The sequence below is a fragment of the Cololabis saira genome, chromosome 6 (assembly GCF_033807715.1).
Source record: "Cololabis saira isolate AMF1-May2022 chromosome 6, fColSai1.1, whole genome shotgun sequence".
Lineage (NCBI taxonomy): Eukaryota > Metazoa > Chordata > Actinopteri > Beloniformes > Belonidae > Cololabis > Cololabis saira.
The window spans coordinates 5559713-5577220 of NC_084592.1; the positions used below are offsets into that span (position 1 = coordinate 5559713).

At 38.5% G+C, this 17508-nt stretch overlaps 1 protein-coding gene across 1 annotated transcript in view; it reads left to right on the top strand.

Moving 5' to 3' along the window:
• The first annotated feature begins 141 nt into the window (after positions 1-141).
• cryl1 (crystallin, lambda 1) overlaps positions 142-17508 on the top strand; it is a 34319-nt gene continuing 16952 nt past the window's right edge. Inside the window, exons 1-6 of the mRNA XM_061724349.1 lie at positions 142-270; positions 995-1102; positions 2112-2238; positions 7350-7511; positions 8289-8384; positions 9292-9390. Coding sequence (XP_061580333.1) covers positions 230-270; positions 995-1102; positions 2112-2238; positions 7350-7511; positions 8289-8384; positions 9292-9390 — 633 coding nt within the window. The 5' untranslated portion in view covers positions 142-229. The remainder of the gene's footprint in view (positions 271-994; positions 1103-2111; positions 2239-7349; positions 7512-8288; positions 8385-9291; positions 9391-17508) is intronic.

Below are 17508 nucleotides of genomic sequence, written 5' to 3' on the forward strand. Positions count from 1 at the left end.
ATAAAACGGTGTTTTCTTTAAAAAAACGAAACAAAAAAATGTTATTGTAGCCTGTATTAATGAGGAAAATGCGTTTATTGACTTGCACTGTTTTGAGGTGTTTGGTCCTCCCGGGTTGCCGTAGCGCGCTGTTCGCGTGACTGGGGGGGGTGTTGCGAGTGTTTTGGTTATTGAGGTATCACGTTCCCCTCTAGGGTTTGGGTTAGGTTGAACTATCAAACATCTCATAATGAACACTTCTGACTCGAAAGCCATAACTGTGATCGGCAGGTGAGCAAGAAAAGAGTTCCCCAATATAAATGTTTGCATTTTTTTTTTTTTTTTTTTTTTACACTATTATTATACTTCTGGGTTTTAATGTGGGTTTAAATGGCTTTTAATCACACAGCAGTCGTTGCTTTTCTGTGGAATTGGCGAATGCAGTAAAATCAGTTGAATTATTGCAGGTATAGTCTCATTCTCCAGTTCCCAACATAACAACTGTTTTGAATGCATGCTTAGATTTGCATGTTTTTAAGGCTCCCTGGTGATCTACGTTGTATCATAAAGGTATTAAAATCACAGATTTAACTCACTTTATGAACGAGGATATGCATTAGTGGCTTTTTGATTCGACTTGTTCAGAGAAGGCTTGCATATTAACCTGTTCTCTGTACCCTGTTCATTATTTCTGTCTACTCAACTGAACTTTGTAGTCCTCTAAAGTGACCCCTTCAGAAAAAGCAAACAACAAAACTCACATTCCCTCATTCGTCTTTACCTTAGTGGTCTGTGATAACCTTTGTGTGTGCATAACAAGCTTTACTGACATTTCCCAAGGATCACTACCCATGAAAAATGAATTTCTACAGATATGTCAGCATGCAAACTGAGATTCAGAACTCATTTGCAGGATATTTCTCAGGTGCAGGTGCTTTAACACCTGTAGGTATGGTTGGACCATTTTAGCCTTTTTAATTGAATTGATGTTATTTCTGCGTGTCTCTGATTGAAGTGGCCTGATCGGTCGCTCCTGGGCCATGGTGTTTGCCAGCGGAGGCTACACTGTGAGGATCTATGACAACCAACCAGGAATGGCTGCTAAGGCCATTGCGGAAATCAGGTGTGTCATGCTGCACAAATCATTTAATCACAATAACTTACAATAGCACACTGAAATGTGTGTTTCAAACCCAGTTTAAATATGAAAAAAAACAACTGATTAATAGAGAATAGTAAAGATTTCCAAAATTACTCCTACAGTTTGCTATTTTCCTTATTGCACTAAGGAGTTAGAATATTACACCTTCTTAGTTAAGTAAAGTTAAGTATATTTGCCTGGAATTTACAGTTGTGTTGTGTTGTTTCAACCTCACTAACAAAGTGCATGCAAAAAAAGTAAATTTTTATTTCTAAAATAGAATCATAATGTTATTATTTTGCTTATTTATATATTGCATAAAAAGAACAGGAATTGCAAAATTATTTGCAATGTCATAAAATGTTAAACGTTAAATGTTTAAGGTAAATAAATTAGAAATAGCTATAATGACAAAATTCAATGTAAATCGAAAGACTGTTCAAAATGTAATTTCTTTGTCCATCCTGTTATGTACAAAGCAACCACACATGATCAGTGCCTTCCACCTGATGCAAGAACACATGAATAAAAGCATGCACATGCTTAAAAACCCCTTCAGCCCAGTCACTGCTAGTTAAAAATTGCTGCAGGATGACAAAGAACATTTTTTGTTGAACTTGTGTAAAAATTACAGTCATGAAGACACTTTTAAAGAACTTATTAAGCGAATCAAAGTAGTGAAAAACGTAACTCTAAAAAGGTCCTCATGAATGTAGCTTTACTTTTTCTGCAAAAAGCATCAGCTGCTTAGCGCACCTCTGATGTAGACTGCATCGTCATTTCTTTTTAGCAGTTCAGTTAATTATTAGAACAGTAGGAAGTATGAGTCTATTGTGTGTTTATCAGTTTGTGATTTCTTCCTGAACAAGCTCTCTTTTTATATCTTGTATTCATAGTGTCAGTGTAAATTACTCTGATAAGTTACTGGCGTATCCAGAGATGTTGTGCTTGTGTGTTTGAGAGTGTTATCTGCTGCTGTGTGATGGCTCAGGAAGCAGCTGCAGGAGCTGGAGGAAGCTGGCATGCTGAGAGGAACGCTGACCGCTGCACAGCAGCTGGCCCTGATGAGCAGTCATGAAAACCTGTCCCAGGTTCTGGAGGGAGCCTTCTTTGTCCAGGTAACACAGCAGACAGCTCATAATTAACACGTCACTGTGTCTGTTTGCCTACCTCCATGTAAAAACAGAAAACAGCTTCAGATTCATTGTTCTCTTGTTATCACTCTCTTACTCCTCTGTCATACACTGGTCAAGAATTCCTGTTTTTTAACTGGATGACACTGAAGAAACATAGGATTGAGACTCTCCTCATTACTGCAGTGTGACTGTTTTCAAACATAGATAGTGTCGGACACTGTAAGAAGGCTTCACCTGTCCTATTTACCTATTTGACTTAATTTTGCTTCATTGACTCTACATTTTGTTCCACATCGCCAGTTAAAGTAGGACTATGTAACTTTTCCACCTTAATATAAAACTTCCAGAGTCATTGTGATGGTACAAGAATAAACATTGGCCCGGCGTTCACTCGCTGTGTGAGCTGAAAGACGAGGAGGGATGTCCGACCGATGGGGATTAATGGACAAGAGAACAAGAGACAGAATTGTTATGATGCAAATGTAAATGTAGAGTTCTATGTTCAATAAGAATCAAAATTAGAATGTTTTCACATTCGTTTTGGGTTTTGGTAATTCTAAAATTACTGACAATATCAACAACAGACACAGAATAATAATAGTGATCATAAAATTGTGTAATTGGCAATGAGGAAGCTTTATAAAATAATAATACAATTGAATAGAATTACAGCACTAGAGGAAAGAATGCAATGCAAAGAAAATGTATAAAACATTTCTACTATTTTTCCTGAGAACTGTAAAATTGTGCAGGGCTGATCTGCAAAACATTCAGTTATTCCAAGGTTATAAAGTATTTTTTTATTTTGTCAGTAAGTATGAGTATAAGTTGAACTTAGTGATTTTCAACTTCGTCATATTATATTGTTTATCCAAAAATAGATACATTACCTCTTCGCTATCCATCCTGCAAACGACCGCTCAAAACAGAAAAGTAGTTTTGAAAGTCCGTCCCGTCTTATCTCATTCAATATCAAAACAAATGCACACGACGGGGACAGGAGTTTTCCGGCAGTACGCGCTGGTGCTCATGGGAAATGTAGTGTTCTTTCTGGTAAAGCACTACCGCTTTGGTCCAAAGGAGCCGCCAAACTCAACAAAAGCTGAAAGTTACATTGTTCTGCTTTAATAGGGTTTTTCATTCCTGAACAATTTTATTGCGATCTGGATTTTATTCAACAAAGTTACTAATGATAACAATGACTTCTTTTTGCAAAATAATTTAAAGTGCAGTTTTTAAGTTATTATGGAAAACAGAGTATCAAAGCCCAGTAGTTTCTAAAGGATTGTAAACAGCAATCTGTTTTAATGTACTTTTGTATTAGGAGGTAATTTTTTCCTAAATCAAAACAATTTCAATCAAAAGCATCATTGCTGATCAAGTTACATGTCACCCGAACAACTGTCTCATTCACTGAGCTTGTAAGTTAATATGTAATTTCTGCTTGTTTTTACTTTGAGGATGTCAGAGCTACTGTTTTGAGGTACACTCCCATTCACCCTCATTAAGCGTCCATTTAAGGATTTTCTATAGGTCTTCAAAAGGTTTGAGGTCAGGAGATGAGGGGGGCCACACCATGATCTTTTTCTCCCTTCATGCCCATAGCAACCAAGGGCTCAGAGGCATCTTTGGCAGCGTGAGATGGGGCGTTGTCTTTCATGAAAATGACTTTAGTCTGGACGGTTCCTTTCATGTCATGGAAGGAAATAAACAGTTAGGAATGCCACATATTTTCATGAGGTCATTTTTGACATCTTCAAGCACCTTGAAAAGGCTTACCAGCTCACTTCCCATGATTCCAGCCCAAAACATCACTCCACCACCTCCTTGCAGACATTGCAGCCTTGTTGAGACATGGTGGCCATCCAGCAACGGTCCAGAACTCCATCCATCTGGACCCATCCAGTGTAGCAGAGCATTCATCATCAGTGAATGAACTTGATTGAACATTAGTCTTCATATTTTTCTGAGCCTACTGCATAGGGCTGCACGATTCTGGACAAAATGAGAATCACGATTCTTTTGCTTAGAATTGAGATCACGATTCTCTCACGATTTTTTTCCAATATAAAATTTATTGCACTTATTACTTTAAATATGCAACAGCTGAACAAAAATATAATAACAATAAACATCTCTTGTCTTCTTTACACAAACCTTTGAATAATTTAAACAATAATAACAATATTGAACAATATTTGTTCCTCCCTGAGTTGAACACCCTTTGAGAAAGGGGACTTGTAACAGATCCTGTAGTTCTGAGGCAACAAATTATTCCTCTGGCTGCTTTATGCTGTAACAGCTGACATTGAACATAAAAACAATAAACATCTCTCTTGTCTTTAAATAATTTTAACAATAACAAATTTAACAATATTTATGTGCAATATGTGTCAGGTGATGAGAAAGATAGATGTTTCTCCAAATGTAATCCACAATCATTAACAAAATATAACAAACATGACAACATGATAGTTGACCATGACAGGACTACAACAACCTAGAACATAGGCCTAGTCCTTTTTTTATGCAGCCATCTTTAAAAAAAAAAAAAAAAAAAAAAAAAAAAAAAAATTTAAATCGTCGTCATTTGGAAATGAGATCGCGTTCAAGCATGAATCGAGATCGCGATTTTTTAACGATTAATCGTGCAGCCCTACTACTGCAGTAATTTGTCCTTGTGGGTATTGTTTAAGGATGGGTGGAATACAGTTTTACGCACATCAGCACGCCTCTGGAGGATCCTGCACCGAGGAACACCAGCAGCTTCAAATACCTGTTTGGTACTCATCAGTGGATTTTTTAACAGCTCCTCTCTTGATACAATGAGTTTGCCTTCCAGGAACCTTTCTTATTACGCCTTTATTTGAACACTGAATCACTCACATATCATTTCACAGTATGATGATCTCTTGTCAAATATCCAGTGTTTTCATACCTTTTGCAAGATACTGCATTAGTTCACGCTTTTCATTTGCAAGGAGATCTATTTCTTGCCCTATATTCCATGAAACCTCAGACTTCCTTAATAATGTAGAACAATCTCCTTAAGTAGCTCACCTGTTAAACTGATAATGAAAACTGTCTGAGATTGCGGTCAGTGATGTAAACTGACAGAAGAAGCCACACATTCGAAAATTTTAACTGAAAAGCTAACAATTAGCTGTCTGCCTAATTTACATTGTGTTTGCATGATCATTTAGAGCGCACTTAAAAGCACTTTAAATCACTTTCTGGAGCGACCGCAATCATTTTACTGCTGCATGTTCTGGTTCATCCTCTAGGGGGCAGAACATCACTGGTTCATCTTCAAAAACCAAACACATTTTGTTTAGATTTTTACCTTAGTTTAGCTTTCCATAATAACTGTGAGTTATTACATGTTACTATTTGAATTACTGTCATATCTTTACTTCAATATAAACATGTCAATGAGCAAAATATATTGACCAATATATTGTCCCTCTGAGTTTAAATAGACTCTGACACTGGGATGCAAAGTCTGTAGTTTTACTTTACGATGATGGAGGGCCCTGTCACACACGGATGCCTGTGTGGAGGGTGAGATTAAACAAGCATACTTGATATCAAGGCTGCAGAAACACTTGTTTGGATTTGGATTTGGATTGAACTTTAATAATCCCCAAGGGTAAACTTCATTGCCACCATGGCCACAACAATACAACATAAGACAATCAACTATACACATTAACAATATCTCCACCTAGGGACAGCAGTGGATCAATACAACAGCAAAATAACCAGAAAATAACCCCCCCAAAAAAGGGAGATAAAAAAAAAAATGCATAAAAGAATACAACTCCATTTAAAAGTGCAATGTGCAGGACAAGTATAGCAGCAAGTTAAACAGCTAAGAATATAGCTGCAATTTAAAGTGTACAAGCAAATATGGCAGCAAGTTATGACAGCCTAAAAGAGTGGCTGCAGTTTAAAGTGCAATGTGCAGTACAAGGATTAGTATAGATTAGTATAGCAGCAGGACATGACATTGTTCACACCAGTCTACGTAGGGAAAACAGAGGTTCACTGTACAATTTGCAATTAAGTGATAATTGTCATAATTATCACTTCAGTCATAAATTCAGTGAAAATGAAGGGTCTAAAGTAAACATTTAAGATCCAAAATTAAAAGTAGTATAACATGACATGATAAAAAATAAGTTTAAACAGTTGCTTTTCAAACTCTTGCGTTTTATAAGGCTGATGATATTTATCTTCAGTCTGAATGGAACTAGAATCTCTATTCCAAGTAGGACCTGAGGACCAGAAGCATTCACAAGGGCACAAATATTCACAATAAGATAACAGAAACAATAAAAAACAGTTCCAGGAATCATAAAACACACACACACACAAACACACACACAATCACACACTTAAATATCAAAGCTTTTTATTAGACTGTAGATCTTCTGTTCGACGGCAGTTGTTAACTCTCTCTCATCACATGTGTGTCAGCCACAACAAACAGATCATTACTGGTTATTTTCATCGACTGTGAAACTTCACATCGGTGTATCTCCATTATCACAGATATCACATGAGCTAAAATACCCAAAGCAAACAAGTCAACTCGTGGTGGGAGTTTTGGTAACTTTTCTTCCCCTTGTGTTCTTTATTTGCACTGAGCTAATAAATAATGGGAAAATTAGTGAGACGGTTTTAGTTAGAGTGCAGAATCACCATGAAAAAGTGGCCCAGATAACATTTGAAAGGGATGCAACATTGCAGCAGGCATGCAAAGAAAAAGAAAATCAAAAGGGCCCTTGAAACCGTTTTTTTTTTTTTTTTAATCAGGAGGTATAAAAATGAAAATGGTCAGTTCTAACTTATTGTTTCATGAACTCAATGAATTTAGGATTCTTGATTTCAAGATTTAAGTTGAATGTTTCCTTTTTAGTAACTTGTAACGTTAAGCTAAGATTCTTTGTTAACATAAGAAATCAAAAATGATTTAAGGCACAAATAAAAAACAGAAAGTTAAAATTTTAAATATTTATTCAGTAAGTCTCAGTAAAATGATGTACTGGCTCTTCATCTCTGTGGCAATTGTGTGTGTGTTTGTGTTGCAGGAGTGTGTGTTTGAGCAGCTTGAAGTCAAGCAGGCCATCTTTCAGGACATCGCGGGTCTTGTGGGAAAAGATGTAATCCTGAGCAGTTCCACCTCCTGTCTGGTGCCGAGCAGTGTCTTCTCTAAAGTAGCGGACAAGAGTCGCTGCATCGTCTCTCATCCGGTCAGTGCCACAGCTGAGCTGCCAGACAAGAGCAGGAGGCCACCTGATTATTTATCCAGTCTTCTGAACTCACAAAGAAAAAAGAAACAGCCCAGAAAATCCAGAAAGCAAGGTCAAGTTAAGACCTGAGACAAGTTTGGTTTACATTCAGCCACTTTATTAGGCACACCTGCTGTATCTAATGAAGATCTGTATGTATAGATCTGCATAGACGTTCAAGGCACGGCAGTGGCTTTTAGCGGAGGATGTGCTTTCCTGCCTCCAGCTTAACAAGTCTTGGCTTATTTGTATTATGTGGGAAGACTCTTTAGAGGCCAGGAGTCAGATCCTTAAGACGTGGAGCTGGTCCAGATACTTGTACAGGATCAAAGAGATCATATACAACACCATAAAGAAATCAACAATCTTTTCTGCACTAAAGGTTTGTCTACGCTTGTGCCAGTTCTTGCAGTTTTAAGGAAAGTGATGCAGAGCTTCATTTAAAATGAAATGGGATCTGCTATGCAGCCCTAAAACATATGCATGTGAGAACAGAAATGTCCCAACCACATCAGTGGGGGCACCTACATGTGAATACACCAAGAGGTTGCAAAATGAGCATGAATGAACTCAGTCCCTTATTCATTCTTTCCTCAAACTCAGAACACTTGAGATATACACAACTAATTTATAACATAGAATTAAGAGCAATAACTCAAACCACAAAAAAGAGCTTTACCAGTGTGGATTCTCTGCAATTATTGACATAGACACTGTATTGTGTATTGTTCTCCACAGGTAAACCCACCCTACTACGTAAAGCTGGTGGAGCTGGTGCCTCACCCAGAGACGACAGAGACCGTTATGAATACCACGTATGCTCTGATGACCAAGGTAGGGCTGCCAGATAAAACTGTCTGGGACTTGAAGGAAGCATGAAAGCTGGGACAGCATTATACACTGTTAAGAACAGCAGCAAACAAAACACCAAACACCATATTAGGTTCACCTGGTATACTTCATAAATCCACCAGTAGGTGTATAAAAATGGGGTACATCAAGACAAACAGAAAAAACCCAACAAAATATATGACGAGATGTCAAAGCTCGACTTGAAGTGAAAGCCACTAGAAAGTAGAAAAAAGTGCTTTAACAGGAGTATGAAAATGAAAAGGGAGATGTATGACTTCATTGATGTCTGATGGGAAATTACATTGTCATAGCCACCAGGTATAATTAACACTGATACATGAAGGAAATATATAAAGTATAGGTATAAATGTAGTAAACTGTGAAGAGCCAGTTGTGTAACAGTCACGAAGGAGCTCACAAATACGGTAAGACGTATGAAAACAAGACATTAGATAATCTAATCATGCATTAAAAATCATGATACAAGAAATAGATGGAAGAAACTGGTTCTGACAACAGAACTGATTAAAAAACTGTAAAAAACACCCACATTTTTAACAAACAGATGAGTAATCGACCCCAAGGGGCCAGGAGTGGCAGCAGAGTCTTAGAGCTGACCTAAGATACCAAACTTTTCATCTTACTGTTATTGAGAAAAATATAATATAAGTACTTTAACATGTTTTACTCCTGCATACGTTTAATTAACTCAACCTTGAACAATTATGTTGCTCCTAAAATATTTTATATAGATAATGGTCATTTGGCTAAGAAACCTTTAGAAATCCTGCATTTTTGAGAGAATTTAAATGACTTAATAACTTAATGTTTCAGTAGTTTCATCTTCTTGGAGCCCTTTCCACATCTGAGCTGATTCCTCTTGTTTCAGGTTGGCCAGGTGCCCGTCCGGCTGAAGAAAGAGTTTGATGGCTTTGCTCTCAACAGAGTCCAGGCTGCTATCATTGCAGAGTCGTGGAGGCTGGTCCAGGTCAGTGGTTCTTAAAATGTTATTAGTAAACTATAGACTTATATTACATCCATGAGCAGCTGGTTAATTTGTGCTGCGGGATGCTCTTGTAGTGCAGTCAGTTTGTTCAATCAGTAGGTATGTATCATCATGTCTGGGGCTGGTACTGTTCACCTCTCCACACGTGGGACCCTCCTGGTGGTGCTGGTACCGGGGTCTTGTTCTGGGGGCCGCTGTGCTCAGCTGGTGCCGTGGGCCATTGGTGTTGTCTCTTTCTCCTGCATCTTTTCAGCCTTGGGTCTCTTCAGTTTGTTATTGTTACCTTGCCACTAAGAGTACATGTTGGGTGGTTCGGTGGAGAACATCTTGTTTATTCTCCTAGCCCGGGGGTCGGCAACCCACGGCTCTAGAGCTGCATGCGGCTCTTTAGCGCCATCCTATGGCTCCCTGGAGCTTTTTCAAAAATGTTTGCCCTTTTTTTAATTTTTTCTTCTTTTTTTCCTTTTTTTCTCTTCTTTTCTCTTTTTTTCCTCTTTTTCTCTTTTTTTTCTTCTTTTTTTCTTTTTTTTCTCTTTTTTTCTTCCTTTTTCCTTTCCTTTTTAATCTCGACATTTTGACTTTTTTCTTGAAATTTTGACTTTTCTCCCGAGATTGTACTTCAACATTAATCTCAGCTTTTTTCTCGAAATTTTGACTTTTTCTTGAAATTTTGACTTTTTCTCAACATTTTGACTTTTTTCACGAAATTTTGATTGTTTCCTCGCCCTTTTCGCCTTTTTTATCAACATTTTGACTTTTTTCTCGACATTTCGACTCTTTTCTCGACATTTGGACTTTTTTCTCAAGATTGTACTTAGACATTTATCTTGACATTTCGACTTTTTTCTCGAAATTTCGACTTTTTTCTCGACATTTCGACTTTTTTCTCGAAGTGCTTAATGAAAAACAAAAATCTCCCCCCAACTATAACTAATATAGATACATGCAGCATGTGTTGCCTTCATTCTAAGGCTGATACAAGACTTTTCATTTTTTGCGGCTCCAGACATATTTGTTTTTTGTGTTTTTGGTCCAATACGGCTCTTTCAACATTTTGGGTTGCCGACCCCTGGTCTAGCCTCTGTATCTTCTCAGTCAGGTAACCACAGCTATGGGTCTTTATGTGGCTGTTTCCAGGGCCTCGGGTGCTGAGAGCTGGTCATGGTGCTTCTTAGGCAGCTGCTTCTTCATCGCACCATTTAACTGCCCACACAAGTGTCTTACTTCTCTCTGTGCAGCTTGGATCTTTGCTTTAGCCTTCTCTACCATGAAGGACTGTGACTCTTACCTGCTATATTAACCTTGTAGCCAAGCATCTGTAGCATCCATTAAAGGGGACCTATTATGATAACAGGTTTTTTCTTGCTTTAACATATATAAAGTGGTCTCCCCTCAGCCTGCCAACTCAGAGAAGGAGGAAAGCAACCAGATTCTGCAGTGTCTGTACAGCCGCCCGGATGAGCCGTCCAGTGTGATGTGGATCTACGAGCCAATAAGATTCTGCTCCCGTCGTTACGTAACCAAAATGCAATTTACATAAGTTCGCCTCCGATGCGTGAATCCACGCCCACAACTAACTCCGCCGGCCGGAGCTTCCGCCATTTTTCATAGCGGTGTATCGCGTCATTCAGGCAGCCAATCAGCACAGAGCCTCATTATCATAGCCCCGCCCACTCAGAATCCAGCATAGATAATGAGGTTAGAGAATGGAAAGATGGTTTAGAGGCTGAATTTCTAATTGATTTAGCAAAAACAATCAAAAGCTTGTTTTTAAGACATTCAAGGCCTGTTTAAAATAGGTATTAGATGCCACTATAAGTCCCCTTTAAGTATTGTTCCTAGCACCACATTCACATCTTCTCGCAGACTTTCAGAAGGTTCTTCATGTCTTAGCGCATATAAGGTATCCAGCTATCCAGTTAAGTTATGATCTTGGTTCTCAGGTCAACTGCCCTTGAATGAAAAATTACAATCACCACTGAAATAACTCAAAACTGACAAAAGTAATGATAAGTAGTCATTTAGATCATACTTTTCTTTTGAATTGTTCAAAGGAATCATTAAAAAAACAAAACCTTATGACACTGGCAACGAAAAATGAGTTGGTATACTCAGTATTTTCTATTTTTCTATTTTCTGTTTTGGTCCACTCCTCATGAACAAACTTCTCCAGGTGAAGGGTTTCTTCTTCAGACTGCATGTTTCTTCCCCTTTCACAGATGCTCACAAGGATTTAGATCGGGGCTCAAATAAGCCCTTCTCTAATCATTCTTAGTCATACTTGGCGGGTTTAAGTTGTATGTTTTGGGTCATTATCCTGTTGGAGGATCCATGACACGCAGTTGAGACCAAGCTTTCTGGCACTGGGCAGCACATTTCACTCCAGAATGTCTTAAATAGTTCTTGAGATTTCATTGTGCCTGCACAGATTCAAGGACCCCTTAGTTATTGTGTTAATATCGTTCTTATTATTCCATCATTAGGGTTTAGAGCCCCTCGTCAGTTTACCTCTGCTATAATCCCCGTCAAAAGTGAAGCACAAAGACTGTCTTCCATCTCTGGTGATTACATGACTACTCATGGAGGAAATGGTTAGAATAATGATAATCAAGACGATGAAGATGTCAAGATGAGCTGATGGAATGTTAACTTGAGAGGCCAACGTTACCTGAGCTGAACTTACTTCACATCAACACACCGATGTCGGCCAGAACCGGAGGAGTTCCTGTTCTGTAAGATTACCCTGAGCTTCCCTCACCGCTAACAGCAGCCACTTAATCTATCACACTTTGGTTGTTGTTGTTTAATATTTTTCATATAGCACATAATGATTTACACAGGACATAGTAAGCAGTACTCGAGTTGTAAAAAAAAATCAGAGGGGATGGTGGATTTTATCATATGGGGACAGATAATTTGTGCTGATTACAAATAATATAATATATTACAAATAATAGCAGTGACCAGAACACCTGCAGAAATACTGCAGGAATGACATAGCAGCAGTTAAATGCAGCCTTCTGTAAGCTTTAAATATCCACTGGGCTTACATCAAATACATCAAAACACAACAATAAAAAACACTTTTCTGAACTTATCAATATGACTCTGTCCTTCACAGGATAAGTAACATGGATCACTGCAAAAACTCAAAATCTTAACAAGAATATTTGTCTTATTTCTAGTTAAAATGTCTAATTTTAGTAAAAAAAATCTCATTACACTTAAAACAAGACTCATCACTGGAAAAAACAACAATTTTCACCTGTTTCAAGTAGATTTTCACTTAAAATAAGTAGAAAAATCTGCCAGTGGAACAAGATTTTTTTGCTTGTAATGAGAAGATAAATCTTGTCCTACTGGCAGATTTTTCTACTTATTTCAAGTGAAAATTTACTTGAAACAGGTGAAAATTGTCAAATAAGTTATTTTTCTGGTGATGACTGTAAATATTGAAATAGCAGTAAAACCACATTCATTGATGAAATGACATAAGGGATGGAAAGGGGGGATGGCAGTTTTACAGGGGGATGATTTGGACCGTTTTTATTTCAGGGGGATGCCATCCCCCCTCATCCCCCCTCATCCCCCCTCAACTCCAGTACTGATAGTAAGGTATGGAAAACAATAAAGGGGACCATCAGATCAGTAACATCTCCCAGCCTTCCCCAGCTCAGCCCAAGCAGGAGCTAATCCCAGAGTTAATACACCCATATCCTCATTAATCTCTTCTCTGTTGGAAATGTGTAACAAAAAAACCTGCCTGGTCACAGCTAAATGTGCACCCGTTGTTCTTGTCCCTGAAATGACTGTAAGTACTCAGAAGTAACAGTGTATAAATGTATCAGCTGGACAAGAATGGTTTAAAAACACAGACAATTATATTCATCATGAATGGATTGAACATGGAAGTGTAGCAAACACTGCAGTGTGGGTATGACATCAGACACATGGTGTCAGTTCTTTAGCACAGAGGGCTTTTCCACTCAACTGAGTAGCCAGATCAAAGTAACTTAGCAGTTCTGAGTGGAAAACAATATTTTACATTTTATTTAAAATCAATCAAAACTACTTTGTAGATGAGGAAGTGCTTTCTCATAAAAACTACACAGGATGTGAGGATAATAAAAGTTCATTCAGACTTGCATGAGGGTCTTGTATGACAGAAACTGAAAGTTAAATGGGAAAAAAAGTTAAATATCAATTGTGAATATTGGTTGGACTCTGGTCTGGTTTGGTGACCTCAGAACTGGGTCTCTCCTTTTCACAGATGATGTGGTTCTGTTAGTTTTATCAGGCCAAGACCTTCAACTCTCACTGGAACGGTTCACAGCCAAATGTGAAACGGCTGGGATCAGAACCAGCACCTCTAATTCTGAGAGCATGGTCCTCAGTCGGGAAAGGGCGGAGTGCTCTCTCCGGGTTGGGAATCAGATCCTGCCCCAGGTGGAGGAATTTAAGTATCTCCACTGTGTTGTGAAGTCGGTGCTCAGTGTTGTCTCTGATCTCCGTCCCTTTATGAACTATCCCCTATTGCACAATCAGCTCCAGAGGCTGCAGAACAGTCACATGAACAGATCCGGCCTTCTGTATCCGTTGGTTCAGTTTCCTTAAGTCACTGGCTCTGATCCTGCTCCCCCAGCTTATGACTGCAGATGTGATTGCACTGTCCTCAACAAACTTACAGAAGATACAACATCTTGCTGAAAACGCTGAAGGACCTGAGCTTCCTTAAGAAGTAAAGTCTGCTCTGTCTCTGTCTTTTGTTCAGGTGAACACCAAGGCTTCTCTACTTCTTCTCCCATGATCGAAAAACTCATAGAAGCAATCATTTCATTGAATACTGAATAATATAAGAGTGGAAAACATGGAAGTTGTTACTTATTTTCAGCAGAACAAGTGTGCCAAACAGACAAAAGCACAAAGCTTTTTTTTTTTTAAATAACCCTGGCAAACACAAGAAATCAGGTTAATCTTCTCAAGTGACTTTGCACTTTTTTTTATCTTAAACTCTCAAAGAATTTCCACAGCAGTAATGAAGGATGAATGCATGAAGGGAAAGTTCGCCTGAATCACATGCGCATGCCTTTGTGGGCAGAAAATTTAGTTTATGAGCAAAAATGCATGGCTGTGTGCTGTAGATCAGCATTCTGGTGCTTGCCTTTTCCTCCTCTTTGTTTCTGTTGCATTATTATTAATGGATTATTATCCCAACAGAGACTCCAATAGTCTGGCTAACATTGAATCACTACCAATGAGATGTGCAGAGCCGTGTTGAAATTTGACATTTTTCCACAGATGCTGCTTATAGATTTCAGTTTTAACACTTGAATCTATAAAAGGCACGCGTGAGTGTTTAGTTCTGCTTTGAGACCTGCTAGACCTGCTTTTAGTCTAACAGTTTCTTTTCAAATAACATTTCGCTTAGGGCCACAATTTGGTCAGGGGTGGACCTGCTCATCAAACTCCTTAGAGCATGTTATCATTGCTTCCATATAGTTTAACAGTTTTAATAAACCAACTCTTAGATTTCTTTTTGCAGGCCTTTTATGACTTGTCTATTTCGGATGTAAAATTTTTTTTCCGTAGTGATTTTTTTTTTTTCTTTTAAAGGACATTACAAATCAACACACCCGATTCTAATATTTAAATTTAAACAGCGAAATTACTTTTTTTTTTAAGATTGTGTAAATCTTCTGTAAAATGCATGCACTGCAGCAGCTCCTCGAGAAGTAATTCAAATATTCCATAAATCTGGTTTAAGGGTTCCCCGTGAACCTGGAAAGGATAAAACGGGTATAGATGGATGGATGGATGGATGGATGGATGGATGGATGGATGGATGGATGGATGGATGGATGGATGGATGGTTTAAAGGTTTAACTCCACAGTCATGTGTGAGTCCGACAGGAAACATTTCAATCTCATTTGGGGAAAATTATCAATTCTTGTAGCTGAGAAGAAAATATATTGAGTTTAGCTCAGCGAACAAAACAAAACACAAAAATTCGTAACTAAAAATATTGCTATTTATAGGTCTCTTGAGCTTCATAATTCTGTCATAATATATTTTTAAGAAAACACATCATGAATTGGGAGGTATGGAAAGTGAGTGTTGTTGGCCACAGGAATGTGCACGAACTGTGAGAACAGGCTGGTCTGGTGCTTTATCTCTGCGCTGCATGCAAACCACTGACATGTCTGAGGTTAATAACAGTGTTGGAGTCAGAGGGTTGTTTCTTGTCGAGTTCTTCAGTCGCTGTTTACTTCAGGCACCTACATGTATGCTCTCGACAAATAAGGTCCCTCGTCAAAACATGGCTCTAGTAAAAGACTTGCTAGCTCATACCATCTTGACTCCAGGTCGGGATTTCTCCCCATTCAGTTCAAATCATTCCCGAAGATCTGCACTTGTTTGCTGCGTGTTTCAAACTCTTCAATCAAGTTTATCCTAGATTCAGTGAGGTTGAGTTCTGGTGACTGAGGTAGCCATGATGTGACTTCTTTCTTCTGCAAGCATTCTTGCACACCCTGGAGGTGTGCTTGAACTCGCTGTGTTGCTGCAGGACAAAGTTGGGACCTATCAGACGAGTTTCTTAAAAAGTTAAGCATGAGTTTGCAAGATGGACTTATGTTCATATTGGTTCAAACTGCCTCATTATTCCTCCCCTTTGTTTCCCAGCGAGGGTTTCACACTCAGAAATCATGCCTTCAATCATCTGAACACACAAACTGCTATGGTTTGAACCAAAGATCTAAAGTAGATGCTTCTTGGTACTTCACTGTCCTAAAGAGGTTTTTATTTCGGGATGCAAGTCTGCTTCCTGGAGGCAGACGATGCAGATGCTGTAGATGAATCAGTGTGTTTAAGTTGAGCTGTCAGGAGTAGTCAAACTAAACCGTGGTTACACAGACTAGACACAAAAAGGAATTTACTCTCTTTAATGGATGTTACGCTGCTTTACAGGGAGGTGATGTAGAAGTGAGCATGCTCTCATCTGCAGCTTCTGACATTTAGGTTTTATGTCTGTAGGTTTATAGGATCTCTAAAAACTATAACCGACATTTCACTGCAGTTTGAGATGAAAGCCAAACTCTTTATATAATTCCTGAATAATGCTTTTGCAGCATGAAAGCAGGAAACTGTCATTTGACCGTAATCCTTTTTAAAAGCTCTTTCATGATTTTACAAATTGAAAAATAATAACTAATGAACTACAAAAGACACAGGAGCACAAACAATCCAGACAGCTGTTGTGAGGAGTTGCTTTAAAATGTATGAATTGTAAGAATTGGTCATGCCAATAACGCTATAAAATCTGTGCTGAAAACCTCGGACATTTGAATGAGCATCTTATCCTACGGAGAATATAGTATTTTTAATTTAAGCAAAAAGAAAATCTTGTCTTTGACCTTGGTAAGAGGTCAGTGAATGACTGTTTTGTTTCAAGAGCAGCGTCTCGGTTCACTGATGACCCAAGTGGTTAGGCAGCCAGGTAAAAACACTTGTTAGGTCAGTCATGACTGGATTTCACTTCAAGGAATGAAAACGCTGAAATCTCCTCCTCAAAAAGGTAGCAGAGGCTGCTGCCGAGCCTCGCTCTTTACCGTAAGGAGCACGCATGTGTCCACTGTGTGATATTTGTGATTTCACACGAGACTGTGGAAGCTCAGACTCATATCTACATGACATTCCTTATTGTGTATGGACCTCTGCATTGTGAGACGTCTGTTGATGAGAATGAAGCCCAAGGATGCTCTTAGGTCCAAGCTGACAAAAATGCCACATTAGTGTTAAAGTCCCAAACTTTGCTTTTAAAGACGCTCCAGCTGAGCAAATCAAAGAGTGCTCGGTTCAAAAGTAAAGTAGAAATAAAATGCAAACCATACAAACCAAATTACTGAAGTGACAACAAAGGCAGGCAACGGCTTCATGGAAACTGAGTGTTTGTAGTTTAGTTTCTTAACACACCTTTTGACATAGAAATGGTTCATTTAAACAATGATCACAGATGTGCTGCGAAAAATCCTGCGTTTTCACTGCAAGCTTCAATTTTTCATAAAGAAATGCATTTTCCAACAGGAAGAGATTAAGTAAAA